This window comes from Ornithodoros turicata, chromosome 3 (assembly GCF_037126465.1).
Source record: "Ornithodoros turicata isolate Travis chromosome 3, ASM3712646v1, whole genome shotgun sequence".
NCBI lineage: Eukaryota > Metazoa > Arthropoda > Arachnida > Ixodida > Argasidae > Ornithodoros > Ornithodoros turicata.
The window spans coordinates 96,130,876-96,157,222 of record NC_088203.1 but is presented as its reverse complement, the minus strand read 5'-3'; the positions used below and the strand labels follow the sequence as shown (position 1 = coordinate 96,157,222).

General features: G+C 45.4%; 1 protein-coding gene across 2 annotated transcripts in view; it reads right to left on the bottom strand.

Moving 5' to 3' along the window:
* Window positions 1-3,187: 3,187 nt before the first annotated feature.
* Window positions 3,188-26,347, bottom strand: part of LOC135388894 (chromodomain-helicase-DNA-binding protein 1-like) — a 31,400-nt gene continuing 8,240 nt past the window's right edge. Inside the window, exons 4-31 of one of the 2 annotated variants that reach the window (XM_064618763.1) lie at window positions 26,087-26,167; window positions 25,943-26,007; window positions 25,271-25,516; window positions 24,132-24,271; window positions 23,841-24,066; window positions 20,822-20,922; window positions 18,590-18,771; window positions 18,376-18,503; window positions 16,841-17,057; window positions 16,654-16,743; window positions 16,051-16,241; window positions 15,420-15,608; window positions 13,662-14,040; window positions 12,828-13,126; window positions 12,228-12,327; window positions 12,064-12,150; window positions 11,755-11,949; window positions 9,958-10,157; window positions 8,681-9,233; window positions 8,490-8,588; window positions 8,209-8,391; window positions 8,017-8,148; window positions 7,713-7,891; window positions 7,106-7,256; window positions 6,886-7,025; window positions 6,613-6,789; window positions 6,073-6,183; window positions 3,188-5,095 (exon numbers count right to left, since the gene is read on the bottom strand). In XM_064618763.1, coding sequence (XP_064474833.1) covers window positions 4,831-5,095; window positions 6,073-6,183; window positions 6,613-6,789; window positions 6,886-7,025; window positions 7,106-7,256; window positions 7,713-7,891; window positions 8,017-8,148; window positions 8,209-8,391; window positions 8,490-8,588; window positions 8,681-9,233; window positions 9,958-10,157; window positions 11,755-11,949; window positions 12,064-12,150; window positions 12,228-12,327; window positions 12,828-13,126; window positions 13,662-14,040; window positions 15,420-15,608; window positions 16,051-16,241; window positions 16,654-16,743; window positions 16,841-17,057; window positions 18,376-18,503; window positions 18,590-18,771; window positions 20,822-20,922; window positions 23,841-24,066; window positions 24,132-24,271; window positions 25,271-25,516; window positions 25,943-26,007; window positions 26,087-26,167 — 5,106 coding nt within the window. In that variant the 3' untranslated portion in view covers window positions 3,188-4,830. The remainder of the gene's footprint in view (window positions 5,096-6,072; window positions 6,184-6,612; window positions 6,790-6,885; window positions 7,026-7,105; window positions 7,257-7,712; window positions 7,892-8,016; window positions 8,149-8,208; window positions 8,392-8,489; window positions 8,589-8,680; window positions 9,234-9,957; window positions 10,158-11,754; window positions 11,950-12,063; window positions 12,151-12,227; window positions 12,328-12,827; window positions 13,127-13,661; window positions 14,041-15,419; window positions 15,609-16,050; window positions 16,242-16,653; window positions 16,744-16,840; window positions 17,058-18,375; window positions 18,504-18,589; window positions 18,772-20,821; window positions 20,923-23,840; window positions 24,067-24,131; window positions 24,272-25,270; window positions 25,517-25,942; window positions 26,008-26,086; window positions 26,168-26,347) is intronic. The other variant, XM_064618764.1, reaches the window with a different exon arrangement.

Below are 26,347 nucleotides of genomic sequence, written 5' to 3'. Positions count from 1 at the left end.
TACTGGCTGCATGCAAGTTGCCACCCAATAAAATGCTGGCGTCGTGAGCGCCTATTATTTCTACCGTGATATACTAATTGCCTCGGGTGCGACAGCCCTGAGGCCGTCGACCACAGTTCTATCCCTTTCTTTCTTTTTTTTTTTCCCCACAAAATGTTGTCTGCTTCTAGCGCAACACCTTTACATTGACGTTTGAAAATCGCAAACTTCTCTTTATATGACGACTGCGAACGAGAGCGCGGAAAAGAAACGAAAATATGATGAAATCATCCTGCCCAAATATTTCTGTCACTCGCATGGTGTCACCTTTGTGCGCTTTTTGTCCACAACAAGACGCTGTATTGCGCTCTTCCGAACAGAAAGGACATTTCCGTAGTTGGGAAGTGCATTCGTGGAAACTGACTTTACAGTCACCGATTTCATGCAATAAACATGCTAAAATAGCAACGTAAGTGAATAATAAATTCTTCTATATACATTCTTCATATAAATAATATTCAAGAAGTGCCATGTGTAATAAAGGTATCCCTCACCGTGGCCCACTTTCACCAACGCTGGTTAAAATTTGAACCGCGATCAAGCGTTGCTAAATCTTGAAGTTAAACTCAATTCTTTTTTACAAACGTTAGTCGGCGTCGCGATGAATGTTTCAGTGACAATAACTCCCTTTAGTTATAGTTAATGCGGCGTTGGTGAAACCGGGCCTAAATGACGTTACAGCTCTTCTTTCCATGTTTATTATTATTATTATTATTATCAGTGCGGCAGGCGTTCTAATTACATTCACACGTTTTATTTGTTCCTCAATTCCCATCAACCGTTCGTTGCGCATACTGCTCGGTTGCAGCGCGCAGAAGTCGCGCGCCGCCGGCGGAACCTCAGATGGGGACTAAACCCGGCGACGTTTGGCGGCGCCCTCGTCCATGTGAGCAACGCGCTCGCGCGTTACACTTAACTCTGATGGCGCCTGTACAGAAACACCCACCTGTGAGGTACATCTCCGAACATCCTGCACATCTTGAGCTGCATGTTCGACTTTTTGTTCGAATTAGTTGACGGCATTGGTGGCTAGACTAGGTAATTTTTGTCGTGGAACAACCCAGCTGCAACATGGCTAAATCAACCCATCTCTCATTGTGGCGGGGGAAACCCATAGAGATCAGTGGGGAAACCGGACTACAGTTGCTAACACATCCACAGTTGTGTGACTCGGACCATCCTGACAGTTTGAGCAGTGGCGAATCCAAAGGGGGGGGGGGGGGGGGGGGCGATCGCCCCCCAAAGCCCAAAACGTCAGTTTATACATTGGATTTCCTTCTCCCCCCTCCCCCACTACGCGCTCAGACAAAGGGTCCGCCCTTGGTTTGGAGCAGCATGTTCACGGCCGGGCGGACGGAAGGAACACGTTCATTTTCATCGATTCGCGGCTCTCTGCCGTCGCGCGCGAGAATATTGTTTTTCTTTCGCGGGTTGCCTTCCGAATGCAATCAGTGGACAGAACTCATTAAATTCAACTACCAATTTTGTTCGCGCCGTTTTCGGTATATTTGCAGTTCATACACTACACGAAATGTTCAGAGACAAATTTCGTATGCCTGCAGGGCCGGAGGGCGTTTTGCGGACGATGGCAAAAAAGAAAACAAGACGACGAGGAAAAAAGAAAAGAAAAAAAAAACGGTGACTGTGTTGACTCTTCCGGAAGGCAAATCGAGCGGTAGCACGCAGACAGTTGCCCCTCCCGCTCAAGCTCAAGGATGATAATGTGGCTGACCAACGCCACATTTCTCTGTGCTGTTCGGCTGGCTGGGGCATCGCCCAGAGAAACAGTTGCAACAAAGAAGGAAGTCCTTACAAGTCAGGTCATGCCTCTCTGCTGAGTGTGTCCAATTTCGCTGCTGCACATGTGTAGGAACAACCGTAAATCTAACCTATGGACACAATGTACTCTTTGCACAGTACTAGAAGCTAAGGTACCAAAGTATAACTATCACCAATCAAAAGTTAGGCTCTTTACATCTACGTACATGTATACCAAATACGTGGTTTTCATGCTGGCATTCCTGCTAATCAAGAGAATGATAGGAAATCTGGTAATCTGCATGTGTAACTCCCATGCAATCAAGTTTCTGACGGCTTGTGACGCATGCCCTACTAAATGGTTAGACATATCTCCCACGAGGGACATCGAATACAGGTCACCATGCATATACAGTCAACCCTCGATTTATGAACCTTCGATTTATGAATTCCCTCGTTTTATGAACACGAGCACGAGGAACCAAACTTTTGACATGCATTTTTCCCTCGTTTTATGAACCTCAATATTCGAATAATGAATGGAATTTGTGGGAACCAACTAGGAGTTGCCCAGCATTTTTTACCTCAATTTATGAACGGATTGTTCCGAGGTCAACAGAAACCTGCAAAGGAATTATTCCGTGGTCTTATGAATGACACCTGGACTGACAAATCGTTTTCAGGTATTGCACCCTCAGTTCTTAACCCCTCGAAATCTTAACAAACGGGTCTTCCGGGGTCGCACAAGGGGCGACCAAGTGTTCCTGACCTCAATTGATGAATAAGGTGGTCGCTGTCACCCGGAGATTAATAAACCGAGGTTACAAATCCCGGAGGAAATCCGAGATCAGTCGAGTGCGAATGAGGTGACATCTCTTCTCTCCAAGATTGACACAGCAGAAGGCATGGTCGAAAGCAAAATTACACAGTATATTGCATTATAAACACAATCTCAACTCGGAAATACTGTTCCATTTGCTCGATAGTACTCACTTAACGGAATTTTCGATTTATGAATCCCTCGATTTATGAAAGATTTTTCGGGGAACCGAGGGTGTTCATAAATCGAGGGTTGACTGTAGTACACACTCAGATTGGCAAATTACAATACAGGTTGACCACTCTGTCTGTCACTCGATCATAGCTGCCTTCTGCACAAACTGTAGATCACTTTAAGCGACAGTCCTGACTCAAACCCAAGCTAAATAAACACTGTCACATGCTCTCTTATGATGCTCAGGGTCATCCTCAAAATATTTCAATTAAGTTTGCAGCCAACTGCTTACAATCAAATTGAATATCCAGCGCTTTCACTGCTATGATGTCACTTTCGGTTTCTCTTCAGCCAAGGGATCGAGCCATCAATTTCAAGAAGAAGAAAAAGCAAAGAGAAAAGAAAACTTGATTTTTACTGAATCACAAACAGTCCCTCAGTCACCTTTTTCTCGGTCACGCACCTTTCTGACGTCTGCCAAGTGCGGTAGCTCATGTTTACAGCTCAATAAAGCTGAAACTGGACGCGTACATGATGTTCATTGTTCTCATTTATCTCAAGAACTGCAATGCCCTCCCGTATGAAATTTCACATTTGGCACCAGCACGTAGCTCAAAATCAAAATCAGTCAGCAGCTCCCAGTCAGTCTCATTAATGATGTCCCACATATAACAATGCACAAAACTTATGAGGGCTCCATCCAGGCTCAGGCCAAGCAGGTGATCAAACACTCATCTAATTCTGACACCAGCCACCAGTTTAGCTTGATCCCTGCCCACAGTTTGTGCAATGTTCTCGGTCGCAACAGAAGTGGTTGATAATTCAGCATGGATAATCCAAATCTTGTCAACAATATAGCAGACACGTTCGAAAAGAACAGAAGGCACGTGGAATGTCCACTTTTGGTTCTGCAACAATATCAGGTAGGCAAAGGTTACCAAATCTTCAAATGAGAAGCTGCTGTTCATGTTGTCCTATTTTCGATCTTTCAATACCATTTTTAATACCATACCGCTTTTGATACCATTCGCTGCTAGCATGTCATTCTGAGGAAGGACTGCGTCGGAGCGTGCTCCGTGAACTTTTGTCCAGCACTGTGCATTTGCTGGCTGTGTTTTCGCATTAGTGTCAATTTGCAAAAAAGCATAAATTAACTCTACAAAGAGATTTGAAATATCGGCTTGCTAGCTATAAGGTTTAATTTGTTGTCAGCTTATCACAGTTAATGAACCTTTATCACAACGACCTATGTGCATAATCTTGGGGCACCGGAGAGGGTTATTTGTCTTCACTAGATGGCGCAGTATGGGAAAGACAGTAGTGAGGACCAGTGCAGATATTGCACTAACGGCGCGAGCTCGTCGGTCCCAGTCCGGACCGGTTTTCGCCCTTTGTGCTACCCACATGAATTTGTTCTGACATGCTCCGAGCGTGGTTAGCTGGAGAGACGCTTGGGTACGATACGTGTATGTGAAAAAAGTCCATTGCAGTTGCTTCCCTCAGAACCGAGGTACAAAACGTCACAAACATCACTACGTTGTACATATATATATGTATATTTATATCTTTCTCAAAACTCTAAATAAACAATTTTCTGTACACATTTCCTACATGCACCAAACAAAGAGACTGATGCTCAGTTTCGACCCATAATTTCCAGAACGAGTCCCCCAAAAAAGGAATCACAGCCAACTTGCTTGGCAGAGCCGGTCGTTTGGTCCTGCTCAAAAAATACAGTTCATGATTTTCAAAAACCATTCTGTCTCAAACACCTGTTCTTTTTTGTCACCGTCAGAATCACTGCTGCCTTCCCATGGTCCATGATATCAGGCAGTCGCTACTTTGCCACCAAGCTATACACAGTTTTAGGACACAGACCCGGCACAAGCGTTGAGAGTTCCGTGGCACCGCAGGCACAGTCACTCCTTCACGGAAGGGTTAGCATCCCATGGAAGGGCTCACTAAGTAGACCTTATGAGCAAACAAACTTTTGCGGGCTCCCAGTATCTCTCATTACAAAAAACAACTTCGCACTGTCCTCAAGTATGCTTCGAAGCTGCGTCCGTGGGGGGCCTGTCGTACGGCCGCCTGTTGTAGCTGCTTTGATGCTCTTTCCTTCGCCAAGAGTCTGTGTGCCCTTGGAACGGACTGTGCGAGTCACCGCCCGGCGGAACTGGAGAGACTTGGGGAGGAGGTATCGAAGGAGGAGGAGGAGGGTGTGAAGTGCCGTAGCCGCCTGGTGGTCCCACGCCGTAGCCTCCGGCCATTCCCTGGTAGGGGTAGCTGCTCCCTCCACCATGGTATCTAGAAGTTTCGTCGACAAGTATTGTTAAGTGTCGGCAGGCTGAACACTTTGTGTGTGTGCTCATCACGTCATAGATGCTAGCCACCACCAGCTATGTTTGAAGAGTGAGTCATGCACTGCACGAGTGCTACTGTGTGTGAGAACGTTCACTAGGCAGTCTCAGCCTTTGGGCCCTGTGGTTTAGGGTAAAACCCGCTTTTACCCCCCAATTTGCACCACCATCACTTACGAAACTAACCCGAAAACTAACTTGGCAATGTGCCAGTTCAGCCACAAATACGGGCACTGCCAAATGCTAAGCACTGCACATCCAGCATGGCTGTTTCATATCTTGTGTTAACGTAAAGTGCGAGAAGCGCCCTGTTTTCTATTTACGACCCGGGACGACTGCTTTTCCACCCAATATCGCGAGATATTTTTACAGCTCCTGAAATACAATCGATTTACTCCCCCCCTCCCCCAATTTTCAAAACCATAAAACCCGAAAATACAGGGCCCTACTTATTCCCATGCATTAGACAAGAGGAAGCCCAACAGCTACATTTTTTTAGTTTCAATATGCATCCCAATGTTGAGAAATTCAAATGCCATTCAAGTGCCAGGATGAGTATTCTTGTTGGTAGACCATGCTTCTTCTCGCTACTCTTACAAAAGATTTGTCACACATAATTAACTTCATGTAACATGGCATGTAATATGAGAAAGCTATCGCTTGCAATTATTATGTGCTGGTGCCACAAGCTATATAGGACACAGTCCCAGTGGTTGAGCCAGCATTAGAGACATGCAAAAGAATTGCTGCTGCTATCGTTTGCTCTGGTTACGCCCAGCATGACACAAACCAAAGCAGCAATCTTGGTTGGAAAGGCTCCAGTAGTGGTGCAATTCAATGTCTCTCCTTTCTCGGTTTTGTGAGCCCTGGAGCCTTGCCAAAAGGCAGGAAAAGGACAAGTGGGAACGGGGGACCGTCCCTCACCTCCTGTCCTGGCGGGACCGAGGGTCCTTGTCCCTCTTGTAGTCGTCCCCTCGGCTTCCGCCGCTCCCGTAGTGCCGATAATGGTCTTGCTTCGTGTACTCACTGTTGTACCTTCAAGACACAACCCCCACAACCTCAACTCTCATGTGCAGCAAAAACTCGTCTTGAGTAAGTACAGATTTTCAGCACTTTTTCGTCGACACTCATGTAGGAGCAGTTGGCCAAAATAACGAATTTGCTCGATAGTATAATAGTCTGCAGTTCTCAAGACCAACCCAGCTCCTCGTTGAGGTACAGTTCACACTCTGTGATTTATGGCTGATAATTATCAGTACATCCCCCCAGATAATGTCTGTCTAGACAATCAAGAGCAGCATTGTTTCAATTCAGCTTTCTGGCAGCTTTACAACACTGCATGATTACAACACAAATGAAGAAGAAGAAGAAAAAAGAAGCTCTAATCTTAATTTCTCAGAACAAAACACCTTGGAAATATCGCAGCGACAGAGTGCTGCCACAAGGAGAAGAGAAGATACTTACCTGTCCTTGTACTCCCAACTGGATGGACCCTTATGGCTCCAGTGGTCAGCATTCTGGCCTGTCCGATGAGGTGGGGCACTGTAGCTGTTGGAGGAAGAGGAGCTCTTCATATGACCGGGGCTCTTGATGCCTCTGTCCCAGTAAGATCCGCTGCTTCCAACCCTCTGGTGGCCACCACTAAAAGGGAAGCAAGACACATTTAGCCAAGCCAGGAAGCAAGCCAAGGACTTGGAAGGAACTCCCAGCCTCTCAAAAGCCACACCAAAGGCTCACCTATCCCTATTCCCATCTGGCCGCTTGTCCCTAGGTTTGTCCTCGTGCGGTCTCTTGTGCGGTCTCGCCTGATCTTCGGACCCTCCGTGACGCTTCACTCCACTTGACGGTTTCTCGTGCTTCGTAGAGTCTCGACTTGTCTGTTATTGGATGGTGCAAATCGTAGTTAGGCCTGCTCTTGCAGTTTGCCGGCTGCAGTATTCTCGGTTTCAGTGCTTACCTCGTCGTGGGAACGGTAGGATTTGTGTTCGTGGTCCTTGTTCTTGTCGGTCTTTTCCCCGGTGTCGCTCTTCTTCTGCGCGTGTCTGTACAGCCTAAACAAGGCCTTGGCGTCTAATTCGGTAAATTTTGACACAAAAGACCACAGGTTCCTGAAACAGCAAATGCACAGTTCGTCACCGCCACAAGGTATGAATAGGGCCTGACTTTTTAGGGTTAAACCCGTATCCGCCCGATATTTACCCCCCAAAAGAAATCTGTAAAATTCGGGTTTAACCCGAATTTTACTACCAATCTACCCGAAAACATCTGGGCCGCGTGCATTAAAATAAAGTTTGATAACATTGCTAAACATTAGTTCCATGTTAAGACAAATTTTTATTAAACAAAACAAAACAAACAAACAAAAAAAATCACCCGAATTCCTGACGACAGAATATGCCGTAACGGGATTTAACCCGAATACACCCGAATTTTCAAATGAAAAATATCACCCGATATTTACCCCTCGAATTTGGCCAAAAATAAAACCCGAAAAAGTCAGGCCCTAGGTATGAATAACTGTGTTGGAAAGAAACAGACGCTTGACATGCGCAAAGAACACTCACGAGCGCCACTGCTTCGCCTTTTCTGTGTCGGTGTACTCGCTGACACATTCGTTGATGTGCTCGCCGATTTTGAGCAGGCAATTCCGCGTGTGCTGCACTTGCTCCTCGTCCGTAAGCGAGGCATCGGGAGTGTCCAGCTGTTTCAAGGCACGCTTCACCGGTCGCATCTTTTCTTTACACTAGGAAGAAAACATGGCAACTTTAAAGTACTCCTCCATCTCCAAAAAAACAACAACAAGAAAACAATGAAAGATCATCAATGAACAAGCAACAAATGCTCAGAGTCGGAAGGTGGTGTACCTACCTCGTTGAAAAGCTGAGGATCAAATATTTCTGTGCTTTCAATGACCTGTGGTGCAGCATTTGCCGTATAGTGCATGATGGGCATGTCCTTCTTCGTCTTTACTTTCCCAACGCCCTCTGCTGTGCCGTCGTGCTAGCAGAAACAATAGCATTTGCAGGTAACGTGCCACCAGTAAAAAAGGAAAAGGCTTACTTTCTTTCTTGCCTTCTTCTTTTCTTTGTCATCCTTCGGTTCCCTCTTCTTTCTCTTAGCCTTGACAGTGCCATCAGCCTCCTCGGACTTAACCGCACCAGGAGCTACTGCGCCATCCACTGCGGCCGTCGGCGTTGGCACGCCATCCTCAGTCTTGATTTTTGGCTTCCGCGCCTTAGCAGACTGCACATACCACCAATAAATACTATATAATATATATATGATTGATAATATACTATCTTTCCCCTGTTATAAAACACATCTTGCAAGAGAGAACTTACGGTGGCTGTGTCACTGTCGTTGCTGTCATCGTTTTCTACGATCGCTTTGCTCAGGTGCATCTTGTCTGCACGAGACTTTCGTGGCCTCTTGGGCTTATCCTAAAAGCATTAGCAATAACACACTTTATTCAGCAACCTCATTCTGCCATCAATGATTACAATTTCACTCTGGACAACCACTTCCACCATACCTTTCCATCTTTCAGAGCATTCTGTCTTGCATGGACCTTGCGCAGCAGCTTGAGCAAGTAGTCAGCCCTGCTCTGCAGATGCTTTCCCTGAGGTTTTGCCTCACTTGCGTCGGGAAGAATCTTGTCTCCCAGGCCGAGGGAGCTGTCCATCTTCATTGCCTCCCAACTGCCCATTCCATGTTCGTAGATGCCCCTGAGGAGGGCCGAGTCTTCCGCCACCGTCCATATGGTATCAAAGTGTGGATCACGCGTGGGCACGTCCATCACCCAGTGTTTTCTCTCCTCGGCCCCAGCTGGTAACACATTTTCCAAGATGCTCAGCTCCTGATAGCTCGCTAGCACGGACTTGGCATTTACAGACACCCCGGAGAGCTTGAAAGTGGTCCGCTGGTGCCTCTTGCGAGGCGTGGGCGTCCCATCAGCACTGTTGTTTCCGCCACCCTGGCTTTCCTGCATGGCCTGCTCGCAACCGCTGTGCAGCATCTGTGCCAGGCGCTTCAAGTCAGCCAGGGGCTTCTCTTGAAGTTCTGCGTCTAGGGCAACTGCATCTAGCCTGAGAAGACAAACGAGCTTCAGTATTCTGTCATACATAGCTACAAGAAGCGAAACAACCATGCGATATATATTACATATTTCGTTGCGGAGGTTTCGATAACAACAAATTTTTCAGATTTTTAGGAGTGCGTAACTGCACATCTTTTCAGAGCTTTTTTTAAACTGTAAAGCTCTCTGATATTCATATATTCATGAGTCCGCAGTGAGTCTCATGAATCTAACAAATTTTCAACTTGCAAATTTTAAGGGCACGCAAAAGTTTCGGGCAAGAATTAGCACTTGAAAGACTATGCTGCACTCGCAGACTCTCCTTTTACAGTTGGTTGCAATTCCCGCATTCACCTGCACATGACGAGAAGTAAAATTTTAGCATTATCATAGGGAAAAAGTTTACAAATGTGTGTGCTGGACAGATACGGAAAGTGAACACTAAGAACACAATCTTGTAATGATTAGAAACATCATCATATAAACCTACTTTGCAGCATAAGGGTATGCAATGGCACTTTCGTCGAATGCAGTGAGGGCAATCTGTGCCTTATCATGAAATAACTAAATCAAGCCACAATATTTAGCATACAGAGCTTGGGAAAGTCAGAGGCTGTGAACATGTACCCCTTTCACAATTTGCTTAAAAAAAAGGCAGACTGAACAGGTGCAGCAAATTTCTGCTAGGGTCGTCATGACTGATGTGTTTGGTCGCAGTTGATGTGCACACACACCTCTTAGATGGCGCAGGAAACTTGCGGTAACTCTTGACGAACCGCCGGATTTCTGCGTCCGTGAATCCCTTAACTGTGTCACGAGGGATGAGCCTGGGCCTGCCCCTCTTCCGCGGACGGCCGTCATCCTCAGAGTTATTACCAGAGCCGGCTCCGCGACGGCGACGACCACCTCCGTCTTCGCTGTCGGATGCAGCGGTCTGCACAACACACAGAGATCATAAGGGGAGAGGCTGGAACAAAAGCTTGGAGAGTGAGAAATGAGGGAAAGCAAGGGATTTGTAACGAGGCGATTCCCTTCCCTGTGTCCAAGTTTAGAAGCCTCTACGACAGGTACGGCCGCGGCCCTTCAACGCATGATCGCCACCCGAGGTCTGCATTCTCAGTATCCGATACAATCCAAGTCACGTTCTTCATCTCTGCTCCATGGGTGAAGTGTCTAGGGCGCCTACTATCATCGGGTCTGCTTCTTATTCCATAAAGAAGGGGTACTGTACCGCTTATATCTCCTACTGGGGCATGTGAAAATGGCATACAGTAGGAGATACTGTTCATAACTAGGGCATGACTTTTTCGGGTTTTATTTTTGGCCAAATTCGGGGGTAAATATCGGGTGATATTTTTCATTTGAAAATCTGGGTGTATTCGGGTTAAATCCCGTTACGGCATATTCTGTCGTCAGGAATTCGGGTGATTTTTTTTGTTTAATAAAAATTTGTCTTAACATGGAACCACGGTCCTTCAATACTCTTTCTGGTCTGGAAACTCCGCTCGAATACAATAGACAAGGTCACTGAGGGACAATTGCTCCCGCATGGGGCGATCGCGTCGTTTGGGAGGAGACACCCTCATGGAGCAGACGACGTTTCCATAGCGCTGCGTGTTTTTAGGGAAGATTTGATCAGCTACTTTTTAAAGTTCATTTCGGGTTTAGAGCAGAAATAATTCTCGAATAGGTTCATGAGTTCAGCCCGCACATTTTAGTTCAGTTAGCGTAAATTTGCAGATTTTCCGCGTAGATTGCAACTTTCGTTGTTGTCCTTTTCTGGCACGGAAAATGTTGATTTTACTCTCTCTCATATCTCTCAATGAAGGTTGAGAAACATATTAATTCATTCTGTTACACAATCACATAAACTATAGTGGTGTGTTATAAAGTAATGCCGCTTTCGGTAGTTATTTCGTGAGGGCGAAACTTCCCAAACGCGTGGTTTCCTCGTAGCATGCAGTTTGTTGCAATCTGGGCAGAGATAAAATTACGAGGTGATTCTATTTCAGAGAAGACATAAGACTTCAGAAGAAGTACTTATAGAAATCCTGCGTTGTAATCATGATCATCTGAAAGTCGTCTCTGGTGGTATGAGAGACGGGGGATACACATGCTATAAATCGCTTGACTCGATCCCCAGGCGGGACATACACACTCCAGCAAAGAAGCCAAAGGACATTCATGGCAAAGCTGAGGCAGGACACCAATTTGTTTGTTTCACAAGTGACCTGGATCTACTGAGAGTTGAAAGCTGGGCGTGTTGGTATGGGTCCATATTCCAAAAAGGAGAGAGCACAAAAAAAGCAGAATACACTCTCGTGTCAATTAATACCAGCAAAATTACACTAAAGACGTATTGTAAAATTTCAGTATTCTGCATTTTTTTCCTTATCAGATTCCATATTTGATTCAGCTTCGCACACCCCTAATTATGAGACTTCTATGGCACAATTATGTGCACAATGCGGCAGAGAGTCCCAACAGTATTCATAATGCTACAGGGATCAGATTTTGCTTAGCTTACTCACCTGGTGAACAGATTTACGACTGCGTGGTGGCAGGTACAATTCCATCTCTTCCTTTAGTCTCTCTTCATCCTCAACCTTCTTTCGCTCTTCCGCTGGAATGATTTCGTCCCAATCCTTGCCTTCGGCAGGCGACAATTCTTCAGCCTCCGCTTTCATTGTGTCTTCTTCTTCCTCATTGAAGTTGAAGCTGGCCACCTGCAAACAAAGGTCAGGAGTGTTACAAGCAGGACACAGTGACAGACCCTACTGCTATCAATCAAATCAATTTGAAAGTTTTAAGCTTTAAAACTTTTAAACTTTAAACTTCACCTTGAATGACCCAAGCAGTTCATCTCCCACTGTACTCGGGGCCTCCTCTCGAGTCTCTGCTCGTTGAAGAATCTCATCAATGTCAACCTATAATACAGTTCAGTAAGAATATAAACATTGCAGGAACAAGAACTTGCGAATGACAAAATGAAAAATGAGGCTACCTGAGGCTCCTCGTCACCTTCGTCAGTCTCTTTGAAGAGCTCTTCAGCACCAAACTTCAATATGGCTGCCAGCTCCTCTTTGTTGAAAGGAGTTGTATTACTGAAAAAAAAAAAAAAAAACAGACACTGTGAGCACAACGAAATAAAAAGACAACTGCTGTGCAGACTTCAAAATTACAGTGCCATCCTGTTAATTCAAACTCCCAGATAATTCAAACTGACAGTCGGGTCCCAATCAAAGTCACGTATTTGAATGCGGGAAAAATAAAGGCCGTTCGGCTGAATTACCCAGCCGCACTGCAGCGGCTGGTTCTCTGCTGGCGTGTCACAGACACATTTACTTATGAAGTTCACTTTATTACTTATAAGGCCACTGCTTACAAAGGCCATACTTGTGTCATAGGAAAGAGGAGCAAGGAGTGATACTGTTTTTTCGTGGTCGTCAAAGCAAGAAAGCTGTGCTTTTATAAGGAGATCAAGGCAGAAATGTTTGCAAAAAAGTCTATCTGTCCCTTAAAACAAAAACTAATATTGGGCACGGAAGTACATGGGTTGTTGACGGTGGGGCATTTGGTGGGGGCCATTTCCCCATTAACGTACCTCGAAGGCGCACTGCTCTTTGAGAGTACCGTCCTGCCTGTGGTGTCCATCCTCTGTATCACCAAGTGGTCCAGCACCATTTTGCGCTTCGCCCTTTCTATGATGTCCTCCTCTACGCTGTTCTTAGTCACCAATCGGTAGATGTTCACTTGATTTTTCTGGCCAATACGATGGGCTCTGGCCTGAGCTTGGAGGTCATTCTGAGGGTTCCAGTCACTGTCGAAGATGACAACAGTGTCCGCTGTGGCCAGGTTGATGCCGAGACCTCCAGCACGTGTTGATAACAGAAAGCAGAAATCCTGCAAGTCACAAAAAAAAATTTAAAAAAGTTGTTTTACACATTGTTTTCTCACACATTCTTCAAAAGCTCTCACTTTGCTGACATATGTATATCAATGTTTTTTTTGTGAGCACCTGCATAGACGAAAGCTTCCAAAATGTGCCACATAGGCCCGGTTTCCCCAACACCGAATAACACTTGAACTGAGATCAACAGTCCCTTAACTAGAATTTAACGCTTAACTGTGCTTTACAAAAGGGAGTTATTGCTGCTGAAACTTTCATCACGTCACCAACCAGCGTTTGCAAAACAGAATTGAGCGTTCGCTTCAAGTTTTAGCAACGCTTGATCTTGGTTCAAAGTTAACCAGCGTGGGTGAAACCCGGCCGTAGCAACTCATAATTTAGTCTCGCAACATCTGATAACTGAAATAAAAATCTGTGGCTCTCTAGAGCCTGAAGAGAGAGCATGAGCAAGAGAGCAAGAGAGAGCATGAGAGTCTACCATAGCACAAATAAATATCGCAACAGCTGGTTTTCAGAAATCAGAAATACCTGTGATGCATCTGCATTGAAGTGCTCAAGGGCTTGCCTACGCAGCTCCCCTTTGATGGAGCCATCAAGACGTTGAAACGGGAAGCGCCTCAACTGCAGGTAGTCCGAGATAATGTCCAACATTCGGACCATTTGGGAAAAGATGAGCACTCGGTGACCCGTCTCCTTCAGTCTGCAGAGCAGCTTGTCTAGGAGCACAAGCTTTCCGCTACCCCTGATCACTTGCTGCAGGGGGTCTATATTTGGGTTTGCGTCAGGGTGCCGAATGAGGGCGGCATGATTGCAGCATTTCTTCAGCTCCATCATAATATTGATGAAGCCAGACTGTGATCCCTTCACGCCCTTGCTCAAAGCCTTGTAGTTCTTTGTCAGGATCCATCTGCATCAACAGCAAGACGACAGAGTTGAATTGTGAAATGCCAACAACTTCTCAGCATTTATTTGTAGAGCACGAAGTGTTCGGGAAATATCTTTTCGAGTAAAACCCAAAAAACACGAAAACCGACATAGCAAAGTGCAAATTCAGCTGCCAGTACCGGCACTAGAGGATGCCATGTTCCGCGTCTCATGTTAATGTAAAACGCGAGAAACACCCCCTTTTTTTATTTCCACCGAAAACCTGCTTTTCCATTCGATATTGCCCAATTTTACTCTTTTACAGCCACTGAATTAACACCAGATTTTTAACCCCCCCCCCCCGATTTTCGAAAACATAAAACCCGAAAACGCAGGGCCCTATAGTTAGAGCCTGAAATTTTAGGGTTTAACCCGATTCTTCCCTGAATTTGCACCCCGAATTGAAGGCTGCCTCTTTAGAGTGAAACTCGATTTATACCCGGCAAACTGACCTCACTGAGATGTCCGCAGGAATGCAAACTAACTTGTTTGGCAGCAAGTGCAGTTACATCATCGTTTGTACCACACCAGTACAGATAGTTTGACTAACTGAGCCAGATTTCTCCCCGCATTTAGCATACTGGAAGTTTTTCCATCCGAATTCGCATGAATTTAGAGCGCACGTTTATTTACCCGATTTTTACCCCCGAATTTGAAAATAGTATTTCCCAAAAACTTCAGGCTCCACCTATAGTATAATACTCGATGCACAAGCTGAAGTGACGTTTGCTGCGTAGTGCCGAGGAAAGAAAGAGTCTGATATAATTCTGATTGTAGCTTTGCAACGAAATCAAAGGTTTGAATTCCGACAACAACTCCAAAATTAACGTAGCGTGTAACGTAATTTGAAGCAAACTTGTGGTGGGCACTTTAGTGCACCCTTAAGTAACAAGTACATGGAACTTGGACGCCACATTTACTATGGTAATAATTGGTGTCAGCACAAGACACCACCCCAATTCTACAAGATAAATAGAGCCTGAAGTTTTCGGGAAATATTTTTTCCTACATTCGGGGGGTAAAAATCGGGTAAATAAACATGTGCACTAAATTCATGCAAATTCGGGTGAAAAAACTTCCAGTACGCTAAATTCGGGGAGAAATCGGGCTCAGTTATTCAACTAACTGTAGCGGTTTGGTACAAACGGTGATGTAACTGCATTTTTCTGCCAAACAAGTAAGTTAGTGCACGCCAACAGACATTCCAGTGAGGGCAATTTGCCGGGTTAAAATCGGGTTTCACCCTAAAGAGGCAACCTTCAATTTGGGGTGCAAATTCCGGGAAGAATCGGGTAAAACCCTAAAACTTCAGGCTCTAAAGATGCAAGGCACAGCGCAGCCATGCGTCTCCTTGAACATTACCTGTAGTACTGCTTCTGAACTGTAGTCATTTCCACTCGTAAAATGCGCTCCACTTTGGCAGGCAGGGACTTCTCCACATCTTTCTTTACTCTTCGCAAGAGGAAAGGCTCCAGCTGCCGATGCAACTTGGTGTAGCCTTTGTCCGCTGTTTCTTTGTGCTCAGCTTCAAATTCAGGCCATGAGTTAAACCTGGGAGAATTTCGATAAGCGTCAAATGCCACAGGCACATGGACGTATAGATATAGAACCTGCTAGTTTTTCTCTCACTGGCAGCTCAAGAAAGCCTCACCTCCCTAAAATAAACCTATGCCGTCAACCACTGCATAGAGCCAGATACAGAACACTACACAGAACAGAACATACTCTTGAATCAAGTCTGCACAAATCCCGTACTTCCAGGAGATACAATCGTGATCATGAAGTATCGTATTCATGATCGTATTCATGATCGTATTCATGAAGTGCAAAAAGGTTGAATTAGACGGATGAAGATTTCGGGTGCACTCCTTCTGAGCCATTCAGACTGCTTGATAATCGAGACTAATTTTGTGGCTTCCAGAATTTCAATAGAGCAAGAAGCTGCTGTACACTTTGAACTGCATTCTAACGTGAAAGGTAAAGCAATAGGCACCTCTGTGGCATGATGAAGTGAAGCAAAGCCCAGAGTTCCTTCAACGAGTTCTGCAGGGGAGTACCGGTAATGAGTAGCCGATGGTTGGTGTCAAATTCAAACAGAGACTTGTAGAGCAGAGAGTCGTCGTTCTTCAGCCTGTGCGCTTCGTCCACGCCAAGCACTGCCCAACCGACATTGCCAAGGAAGGCCTGCGGATAAATAACGTAAAGCAAAGTGAAATACACAACAGAAGGAGTTTCCCACATGTCTTGGCAACCCAATGGTATAAGTGCAGGACGATCATGACCAAACTGACTACCCGAGTTCATTAGTGGTGCAAAAATGCTGATTGATGCCCTCAATATTACTGACATGGAATGCATTATCTCACACAAGAACTGCTCAGGCGCGGCTTTTCAGCACAAACATGCACGTACAAGCAGAAGCAGCACATTTTAACACTGTGCTCAACTTCTAATCGACTTGCTGCTTGGAAAGTATGCACATAAATTGCATACCCTGAATTTAAAAACCTAGAAACACGAGACAATCAAAACCAATTGTGTAATATCATTACTGATGCCTAAACGAAGCACTGACAGCAGCTACAAGAAAGCTTACCTTGTCCTTCAGCAAGATTTCGTATGTCGTAAGGAGCGCGTTGAACTTTAACCTCTTGTTCCCGGGGTGGCACCACTCGTGTTCCCGAATCTAAAATTAAGGACAACACGTTACGTTAGTGCATACTCTACTTACACACAATGTTTCATTAATGTTCGCTTGTCCACAAAAACAACTCTCTACTCACCACAGTGCGGGAGCTGACGTCCCCCAAGTAAACGACCACGTTTATCTCCGGGGCCCACTGTGCAAACTCTTTCTGCCAGGATGCCATCGTAGACAGAGGCACAACCAACAGAAAAGGTCCATACAGAGAATGATGATGAAACAGATAGCTGAGGAAACTGATTGTTTGGATGGTCTTTCCCAAGCCCATTTCATCAGCCAGAATGACTCCATTCTCCCTGTGGACAAAAGGGCAAATATTTAGCTGCAATGGCGATACAAAATCCTGCTACCATCCAAGCTATCCGTACAATCTTAGCTATACATGAAAAATATGACAGCAAGGAAGGCAGGTCCACCAAAAATTAGATGCAATGAGAGCTATAAGTCTGCTTTTTGGGCAATTGATCCTGGCACGAGATGATGACACAAAAACAAGATATGTGTGCTCTACTCAAGAACCAAGTCTCTGAGTTTGTGGAGAGAAAAAGAATGAGAACTACGCATACATAACCCAGACTAGTCAGTTTTTCTATCCACAAACTCAGGGGCACGGTTCTTCAGTCCTCACCACACCACCTTGCTTGCCTCATTTTCTTTTCTACATGTGCTCCTAAAGTTTCCGTAGGACCCCTACTATATTGCCCAAAACGGAAGGCTGTATGATCCTAGACAAATATGCAGTGCTGAATATAAAAGTGGCTCTGTTCAACAATTGTAGCACGGCTGCAGCCTGTGAACCATAAGCAGAGACTGAAGTTTTACAGTTTAACCCAATTCTTCCCCGGACTTGCACCCCGAATTGAAGGTTGCCTCTTTCGGGTGAAATCCAATTTGTCTGTAGAATGCACACTAACTTGTTTGGCAGCAAGTGCAGTTACATCACTGTTTGTACCGAACCAGTACAGTTAGTTTGAGTAACTGAGCCCGATTTCTCCCCAAATTTAGCATACTGGGAGTTTTTCACCTGAATTTCCAGAAGTTCCAGAAGTTTTTCCACCTGAACAGTTACATCACTGTTTGTACCGAACCAGTACAGTTAGTTTGAGTAACTGAGCCCGATTTCTCCCCAAATTTAGCATACTGGGAGTTTTTCACCTGAATTTCCAGAAGTTCCAGAAGTTTTTCCACCTGAACAGTTACATCACTGTTTGTACCGAACCAGTACAGTTAGTTTGAGTAACTGAGCCCGATTTCTCCCCAAATTTAGCATACTGGGAGTTTTTCCACCTGAATTCACATGAATTTAGAGCACATGTTTATGTACCCAATTTTCACTCTCCGAATTTAGAAAAAAATATTTCCCGAAAACTTCTGGCTCTAACGGTAAGCAATCATGCCCTGAGCCAGGCAGCATAGCTTATCGCATTTGTAGTGTCAAATGTTGTGAAATGTGCTGTGGTTTGTTTTACCTCTGCAATTTGAGTTTGCACATTTTCTATCAATGAATCTGTACTAATTTTGTACCGAATTTTTCACCCAAAAAATAACAAACGAAAAGAAGATCGCAACAAGCTCAGTCATTAGCTATGAGCAGACACCAAAGCCACAGCTTACTTGCACCATGAATTGGCCAACCAGTTGAGGCCCTCAAGCTGATAGTCTCGAAGTTCGAAGCTCTGATCGCCGCCCACGTATGACGGCTGCGTCTTCAGCTGCTGGAACTTCGGACGAACTTTCAGTACCTGTGGCAGCAGAAAGCAGGTTTATGGGTACCTCCTCACTGCAGCGAGTCAAAGGCATGCAGGTGTGTTACTTCAAAGGCCAGTACCTTGCACACTTTGCTGGGTATTCTCTGCGACTTTTGCCGTGCGTGGTACTCATCAATCATGTGCTGGAATTTTTTCTTGATCAGGTTTCCGTCTTCCCACGTACACTCGGAGTACGGAAGTCCATCCCACTTGCAGAAGTAGTCCATCTGTTCTGCATCTCCACTCTTGGAGGGGGCATGAGCTGTCACACACAGCAATCACATTAAAACATTTGCAAAAACTACCCACTGCAATGATGCATAAACTCGTGTTATGTGAGGCGCAATTGAAGTAGACACAGATGAGGGGTGTGCAGGTGGGCATTTGATGAAGGCAACTTTCTCTTGAGTTTGAAGACAGATACAGAAAACAGACACAACACGTACGAGACTCAAAAGAGTGTCTCATATCTTGAGTCTCGTACATGTTGTGTCTGGTTTCTGCATCTTTCCTCAACTCAAAGGAATGTTGCCTTCACCTAATTAAGTTGCACCAGGGGTACCTGTATTAGTTACTATCGTGTAGGGGTGTGCGAATATTCGAAATATTCGATATTCGTACCGAATAACGGTACCGCGCTATTCGTATTCGAACCGAATAACATTTCATCGAATACTCGAATATATTCGAAATTCCGCAAGCTGGTTTCAACTCATGCTTCTGAGCGTTTGGCGAAGCCTACTTTACAATTCTGCGCCTCAAATATATCCTGCAAGGCGGCTTCACTTCATGCTTCTGAGTGTTAGGTGAAGTTTACTTTACAGTGTTGTGCGTGCGGACTTGACGATATCCTGCAAGTTGGCTTCACCTCATGTCTCCGAGCATCAGGCGAAGCCTAGTTTACACTTCTAGTTAGTTTAATTATTTTGAGCTTTGGCGCCATAGAAAGAGGGATTGAATCACACAGCCAGCTACTTTATGTCTGGAATTACAATTTTCAGGACAATTCTAGCACAAACTTATTCGTCAATGAAATATGTGTATATAGTTCGCAGTCAGTCTCACAAACTACAACTGAGCACCAGGTTTCAATGCAAGCTTTTGCTTACTATTCAGCAATAAGCACACATTTTTGTGTGGTATTCGACATTATTCGATTCGCTACTATTTGAAGATTTTACTATTCGATTTGTATTCGATTCGAACCCAAAAATCACTATTCGCACAGCCCTACTACTATCGTGTGAACATTTAAAGTGCCATATGGACAAAAAAAAAAAGAAGAAAGCTACTGATTTTGTTTCACATTCTAAATGCCAGCCTCAAGCCACGCCAGCCTGATCCCAAGGTTCCGGGTTCAATCCTGGACGAGGACACCAGAAACTTGGTGGCAGGGTACAAGTTGCTCAGACATTCCATCTTCCACGAGGGATGCTAAACACGTAGGGCCTTGTGTTTGTGGGCTTGGTTTTTGAAACCGGGGGATAAAACTCTGGTGTTATTTCAGGAGCTGTAAAATGGGGCAAAATCATGCCACATTGGGTGGAAAAGTAAATTTTCGGGTGAAGAAAAAGTGCAGCAGTCACCCTTGGGAAGACGGAAATCGACATAGGTGCAACGATGTTGCCACACGGATGGCAGATTGCTCTCATTGTGATGTCACATTTCTCAAAACTGATTAGTTTCACGATACTTTTGTGCCACATACAGAAAAAATGTTTTGAGAGTATACAATGAAAGTCACGCAGCTTGCGATTACATGAATTAGGCATGATTCCGAAGTCGAGAGATTCAGTCTGTACTGGCACTTTAAGCGTCTCAACTTGAATCGAATACCCAATCAACGTTCAATTCAATTTGAAAAATGCAAGATTGCAATGCATGGTGTACGGTGTTTTTACTAACACGGCATACGTCATTGAGAATGAAAGCGTCCAACTTTGTTCCTGGTATGCAGCCAAGTTTGGTCACGATAACACTGGGGTGATCATGAAATACAATCAGTATACCAAAGCATTACTGAATGCAACATGACGATGAGGATGGTTTTGCCAGCATGTTTACATTGGGCATGTGTACACAAATACCAGTTATAAATGTGAGGCACAATGCAAGAAAGAAATCGACAATTTAGAAAGAGATGAGCAATTTTTAAGGGATGCCCCCACTACTAAACGAAAACCCATCGACTGGTTCGCCCCCACGTCGTCACAGAGTGCAGACGACGGAGGTTGAGAGATGGGGTCAAATGTAAACATGCAATGGAAGTGAGGATGGTGCACCTGCTTCATGTGGGGGAGGTCGCGACTCACAAATAATCCTTTCCACTTGCATGTGCTTCCCCTGAAGCTCTTCAGACAGCTCTTGTTGGCACTCAAAGTATTCAATGTCTTCGGGAGAGGCATGGTCCTTCCTGAAATTGATTTATGATACCACAGTGTAGCAGGATCCCCAGCAGGCTAATATGGCCATGTCATATAATCCATTTGGGAAGTCCAAGAAACGTTACAATCACAGCGAAAACACTGTAGTCTGAGTGCTGTGTTGTAGTTATCATACTTGATCACCGATGAAATGCAGTTTGAAATGAGAAAAAAGCTCTAAATAGTGAGTTTTACCATTTTGCAATGTCACTGTACGGTACACGGTGCAATAATCCGCTGACGCTGCAATACTGACGCTGTTGACATTTTAGTACAACGTAGAAGGAGACAGTACGCTTAATTAACGTCGTAGCGCTCCAGCATTGCAAATCCCGAAACCTGAAGCCTTTCGATGTTACGCTGTTGAGGAGCCCTGCTATTGCAATCCATTTTGTTGCATCCATGACATGGTTACTCGCAATCACCTTGAGCAGCATAAAAATACTACAGGAGCACGCACCACCATCTTGCTTCTTGCATGGTTGGCCTAGTCCTCCTCCTCCTCGTGGAGCCCCGCAACCCCCATGACGTCCCCGATAACACAGTACGCTATTCCTCGAGGAGATCCGTACCGGTGATACGCTAGCGAAGCTCCGCGTGCGCCATGAGACCAACGTCGTAGCGGGTATCTTATCGGAGATGGAAAAACGGTCTACTAAAACTCTCTAATGTCTATTTTTTTCCCCCTCACATTTTATTATGTCACTCCCCTCGCTTGTCCACCATCGACTGAAGCTCACTTAAAGGGGCGCTAAAATGCAAAAACAACTTGCTCTCAAATGAAAGTCTGTGTTTCAATTAATGAAATTCAAACAAAATTAGTTCACACAGCGCTACCGTTTAGAAGAAAAACGCAATGAAAGCAGAGCCATCTTTGGCGGCAACGAATGGGATCCCCGGGAGGCAAAGATTGGCGGCATCCAATGAGACAGCAGGAGAAGCGCGCGCTTGTACCTATCGTGGCTGTGTAGATTTGGAACGGGACCGATCGTAGTGTTCCGTATATGCGCGCCGTGATGCGCACTACCGCATCTTTGAATACCAATTCCCTGAATAGACCCTTTTCAAAAGTCAGTCTGGCCACCTTCTAGCAGACGACATTCGGCCATATCTTGGGCACGCCGTACATGTGGTGCCGTGTATGGCAAGCGAGCGCGCGATGGCGAACGAGAAATCAGTGGTCGAGAGACTTGACGAACGTACCAGATGGGTTTTCCCAAAGACGTGTGGACACTTTTTGTGAACATATGAGTTCATCTGGCACGTCTGGCCGCGCTAGCGAGAACAGTATGCGTGTCATATACGGATTCAACTTCCATCCACGTTGCTTTGTCGACTTTCAGATACGGTACATCATACGGTACATCATATTTTTGCATGCTGTATTGTGTTTCTTACGCACATTTCAAGACCAGTCGTGTATTTTGAATGTGGGACCGTATTGTGTTGCATGCTTTCGCCGATGCTTCCTACTATACGTTCTATGCTTTCGCCTGCGAGGTATTTTTAGTTTGCCCATTTAGAATGGCAACAGAACGCTCCTGACGATAGTTATTTGGAAAGCCATGTATCATGTGAACTTTAGCCGCCAAACAGTTTGTGCACACGCCTTGTTCCCTTCAGCGTCTCTCATGCCACGCTGACTGCAGAAGGGCACGCAACAACAGACTGACATTACAAATGCAGATGAACGAACAACTCATGAAAAGATCGATGCTTCGATGAGAAAGCAGACCAAGTCCCTCGCGGCGGGCGACAAAAGTCGCGCGGTTCAAACAGAGCCGTACTGTCCGCGCGCGGGCAACGCTTCCATCCTTGCCCAAAATATGGCGGACGCGCGCTGCCAGAGCGTAGTTGGCTCGCCTTAAACTAGATGGCGCTGATTTATGAAAACCCTCTATTGTAGCCCACAACAGTCCTCGTGAATGTTCCACTGATAACATTTATCTTCACATCCTTCGGACAGCGACGCCAGTCCGCCTCGGAATGCGAGACTACTTTCACAGAGACTACTTCATGGTGTGACACGTGCGTGCACGCGCAGCATGGGCTAAAAAACACTGATGCACGAGCTGAACCGACGTTTATTGCTTAGTGCCGAAGCAAGAAAGAGTCCGGTATAATTTCGATTGTAGCTCCATAACGGAATCAAAGTTTTGAATTATGATAACAAGTACGAAATTGACATAGCGTGCAACGTAATTTGATGCGAACTTGTTTTTGCATTTCAGTGCCCCTTTAATGACACGACCATACTCCAAGACAACCCAATGGCTACAGTCTGAGGTATATCGCCACTAGCGGATAATGTAGCTCGTACATTGAGCATGGGGCACGAGATACGATGCCAGACACCAGGAAGGTGGGGAAGCCAATTCATGTCTTGTTGTTGCGAATATTTTAGGTGTTTTCTCTAAAAGCACGCAGGTGCGCTCTATGTCACCTCCTACGCATGTTTTCGCTGCACGATCAGCATACAAGCAACAGCGTGAAGCATGCGAGGGCACTATGTTGCGACCAGGAGTTGTCATTTGCAGGGTAACAGCATCCTTCATCCCACGCTGATAGATTTTTGCACTTCGGTGCCCGTTTAATGACCTAATTAAAGACCACAAAGCCATGAACTTACTAACCTTTATGCATAGAGCCTGAAGTTTTAGGGTTTAGCCCGATTCTTCCCCGAAAATAAGTTACATCACCGTATGTACGGAACCAGTTCAGTTAGTTTGAGTAACAGAGCCCGATTTCTCCCCGAATCTAGCATACTGGAAGTTTTTCCACCCGAATTCGCATGAATTTAGAGCACATGTTTATCTACCCGATTTTTGCTCCCCGACTTTAGAAAAAAATATCTCCCGAAAACTTCAGGCTCTATTTATGCACAGTAAGGAACTCGAGACCTACTCACCACTGCCGAACTTCGTCTTCCCGCTTCATGTAGTTTTCAAGCTTCTTGATCCCTTTCACCTTCTGGTCCTGCAGGGTCTGCAAGGTCTCCCAGGTGTTGTGCAGGTGCGACCAGCCCTTCCACTTGATCAGGTACTGTGTCTCCTTCTCCACGTCCTCGCTATCTGCACCCGCATTGGGGTCCCCAAACTCTTCCACTGTGTACACTGTCGTGCAAGCTCCGGTTGCTGCGTGCAGTATAAGAGGCAGACTTATCGCCTGCTCAGCTACGTTCTCGCAGTTAAATAATCACCTCCTTTCTTGCCCAAGCGATGGTCGATGATTCTCTCCACCGCCTCACTGCTGACGTCCTGCGCCGCGGATGCCTGCTCGTCGTACTCCACTTCAACGAGGTCGTCAGAGCCAGTCTCATCTGCGCTCTGTTCCTTGTAGCTATAGCAAGAATAGACACAGACAAAGCCACCTCTGTTACCAAGGCACTTGTTGCGCAGTGGAAAATCGCAAACTCTGCAACATAACTGTGTTGCAACGTTAACCCTAACATAAAACCTGTTTTTACTCCCTGATTTGCATCATCATCCCACCAGCAATGGGGTAGGGTATCACCCCTTGGAAATGAAACTTCCCACTCATCATCATTTAGATAAAGTTGACTCATTGTTTGTTTTACATCGTCATCATCTATGGCAGAAACCCAAAAGATGAACTTGCCAAAATGCAAATTCAGCCATCCATATGGGCACTGAAGAACACCAAGCACTGCACATCCACAATTTGTGTCCAGATGCCGAAGCATCTCAAATGCAAGCCGCACTTTTTTTTTAGTTTACACCCAAAAGTGCTTTTCCACCAAATACTGTCTGGTTTTACCCCATCTTACAGCCTGTGAAATAAGATCCAGATTTCCGCTGCATCATCAAAAAAACAAATCCAAAAGATACAAGGGTCTAAACCACAACCTATAGATGGGGTACCAGGAGTGCCTATGACATGGTCGTTATAGACCATGTCATAGACACCCCTTCCCAGCGCCGCATTTAGAAGCTAGCGGTGGCGCTACTCATCGGCCTGGCTATTGCTTACTCAATTTCTGCAATACTTTGTACTTCAGCTTTAGTATTTTTGCACAAGCAGTGGATGTCCCACGGGAGATGCTTTTTCTAAAGTTGATTATCATCATCATTCTAGGAGTTTTCATAGGAGCTGTTGCTGTCGTCTGCTACGGCAGTCGTGCGTCCGCTTCCAATTGTCCAATTATGAGGTAGATCTCGCGAGCCGATGAGTAGCGCCACTAGCGATCGTGCAGACGGGGTCCTCATAGGGGTAGCCGATTGTGACATGGTCGTTATAATCTAGTAAGTCGTGGTCTAAACACAATGTATGTACTCCACAGCAGGTGGTGCATGCATAGATGGTTCTTTGATGACCCACCTCACTTTCTTGCTTGGCCGTCGTGTTGCCTGCCTCTTGGGGTCGTCGTCATCGCTCTCTTCTGAAGAGTCTTCTTCTGCTGAGCTGTCAGATACCCTCCTCCTCCTTGAAGGCGCCGGCTTCCTGGGCTGAGGCTTGCTTCCGGAGCTTCGTTGTCCGCTTCTTTTTGCAGCTGGCGCCACCTTCTCATTGCTCTCACTGTCCTCGCTCTCGCTGTTTTCGCTTGAACGCCAATCAGCAGCATTCCTGGCGGTAACATTACGCACACAGAACAACACTGTGAAAATCACCAGTACGCTCATCATATTCACCTTTGCAAACCCTCAACGTTCAAGCAAAAAAGATAACCACCACTATGGCACTTGCACACCACTCCTTAACTTTCAAGTATTATGTTAATCTTATCTTTTGGTACTGAGATACAGTGCAATAAATGTTTAACGACATTCCTCAAACAATGCAACCCCACATTCTTGGTGCATGCACAACAGAAAGATTTCGACCTTGTCAGAGCGCTGTGCCAGTTGCGCTACGTTTGCTTACCAGCCCTTAATAACTCAGATTACAGTCATACAGCTATAGCAATAATTCAATCATATGAATGTTCTTAAAATGCAGTTAAGGCATCCACACCACTTTAACACGATTGATACCGAGGGAAGATTTACTAACTTTCTTCGAGCATGAGAACCACCACTGCTTCGTGGTGCCTTTCTCGTGTCGCTACCTTCAGACTCCTGCAGAGGAGAAACGAAAAAAAAAATAATTAGCCACTGGAGTCAGCTCCTGGACCCCAACTCCACCCGGAAGACATACATCAATTGTGTAACGTGCTGGCTCCTTGCGGCTTCGGTGCGACCGCCGCACACCGTACATGTCAGGGTTCTCTTCCCACACCTGAGCAAAGGGGTTTCAAGTCATGAGATCCTGGCAAACTGACTCAAAGATTGACATGTAATCTTGAAGTCTTTTCATCATTGCCCTTTCAAAGTGCACAGTATACCTCACCAGTAGACCTCACGGTTGTTATTGGGTACCGTTCAAAATAAAGTATTATTATTATTATTATAATACTAA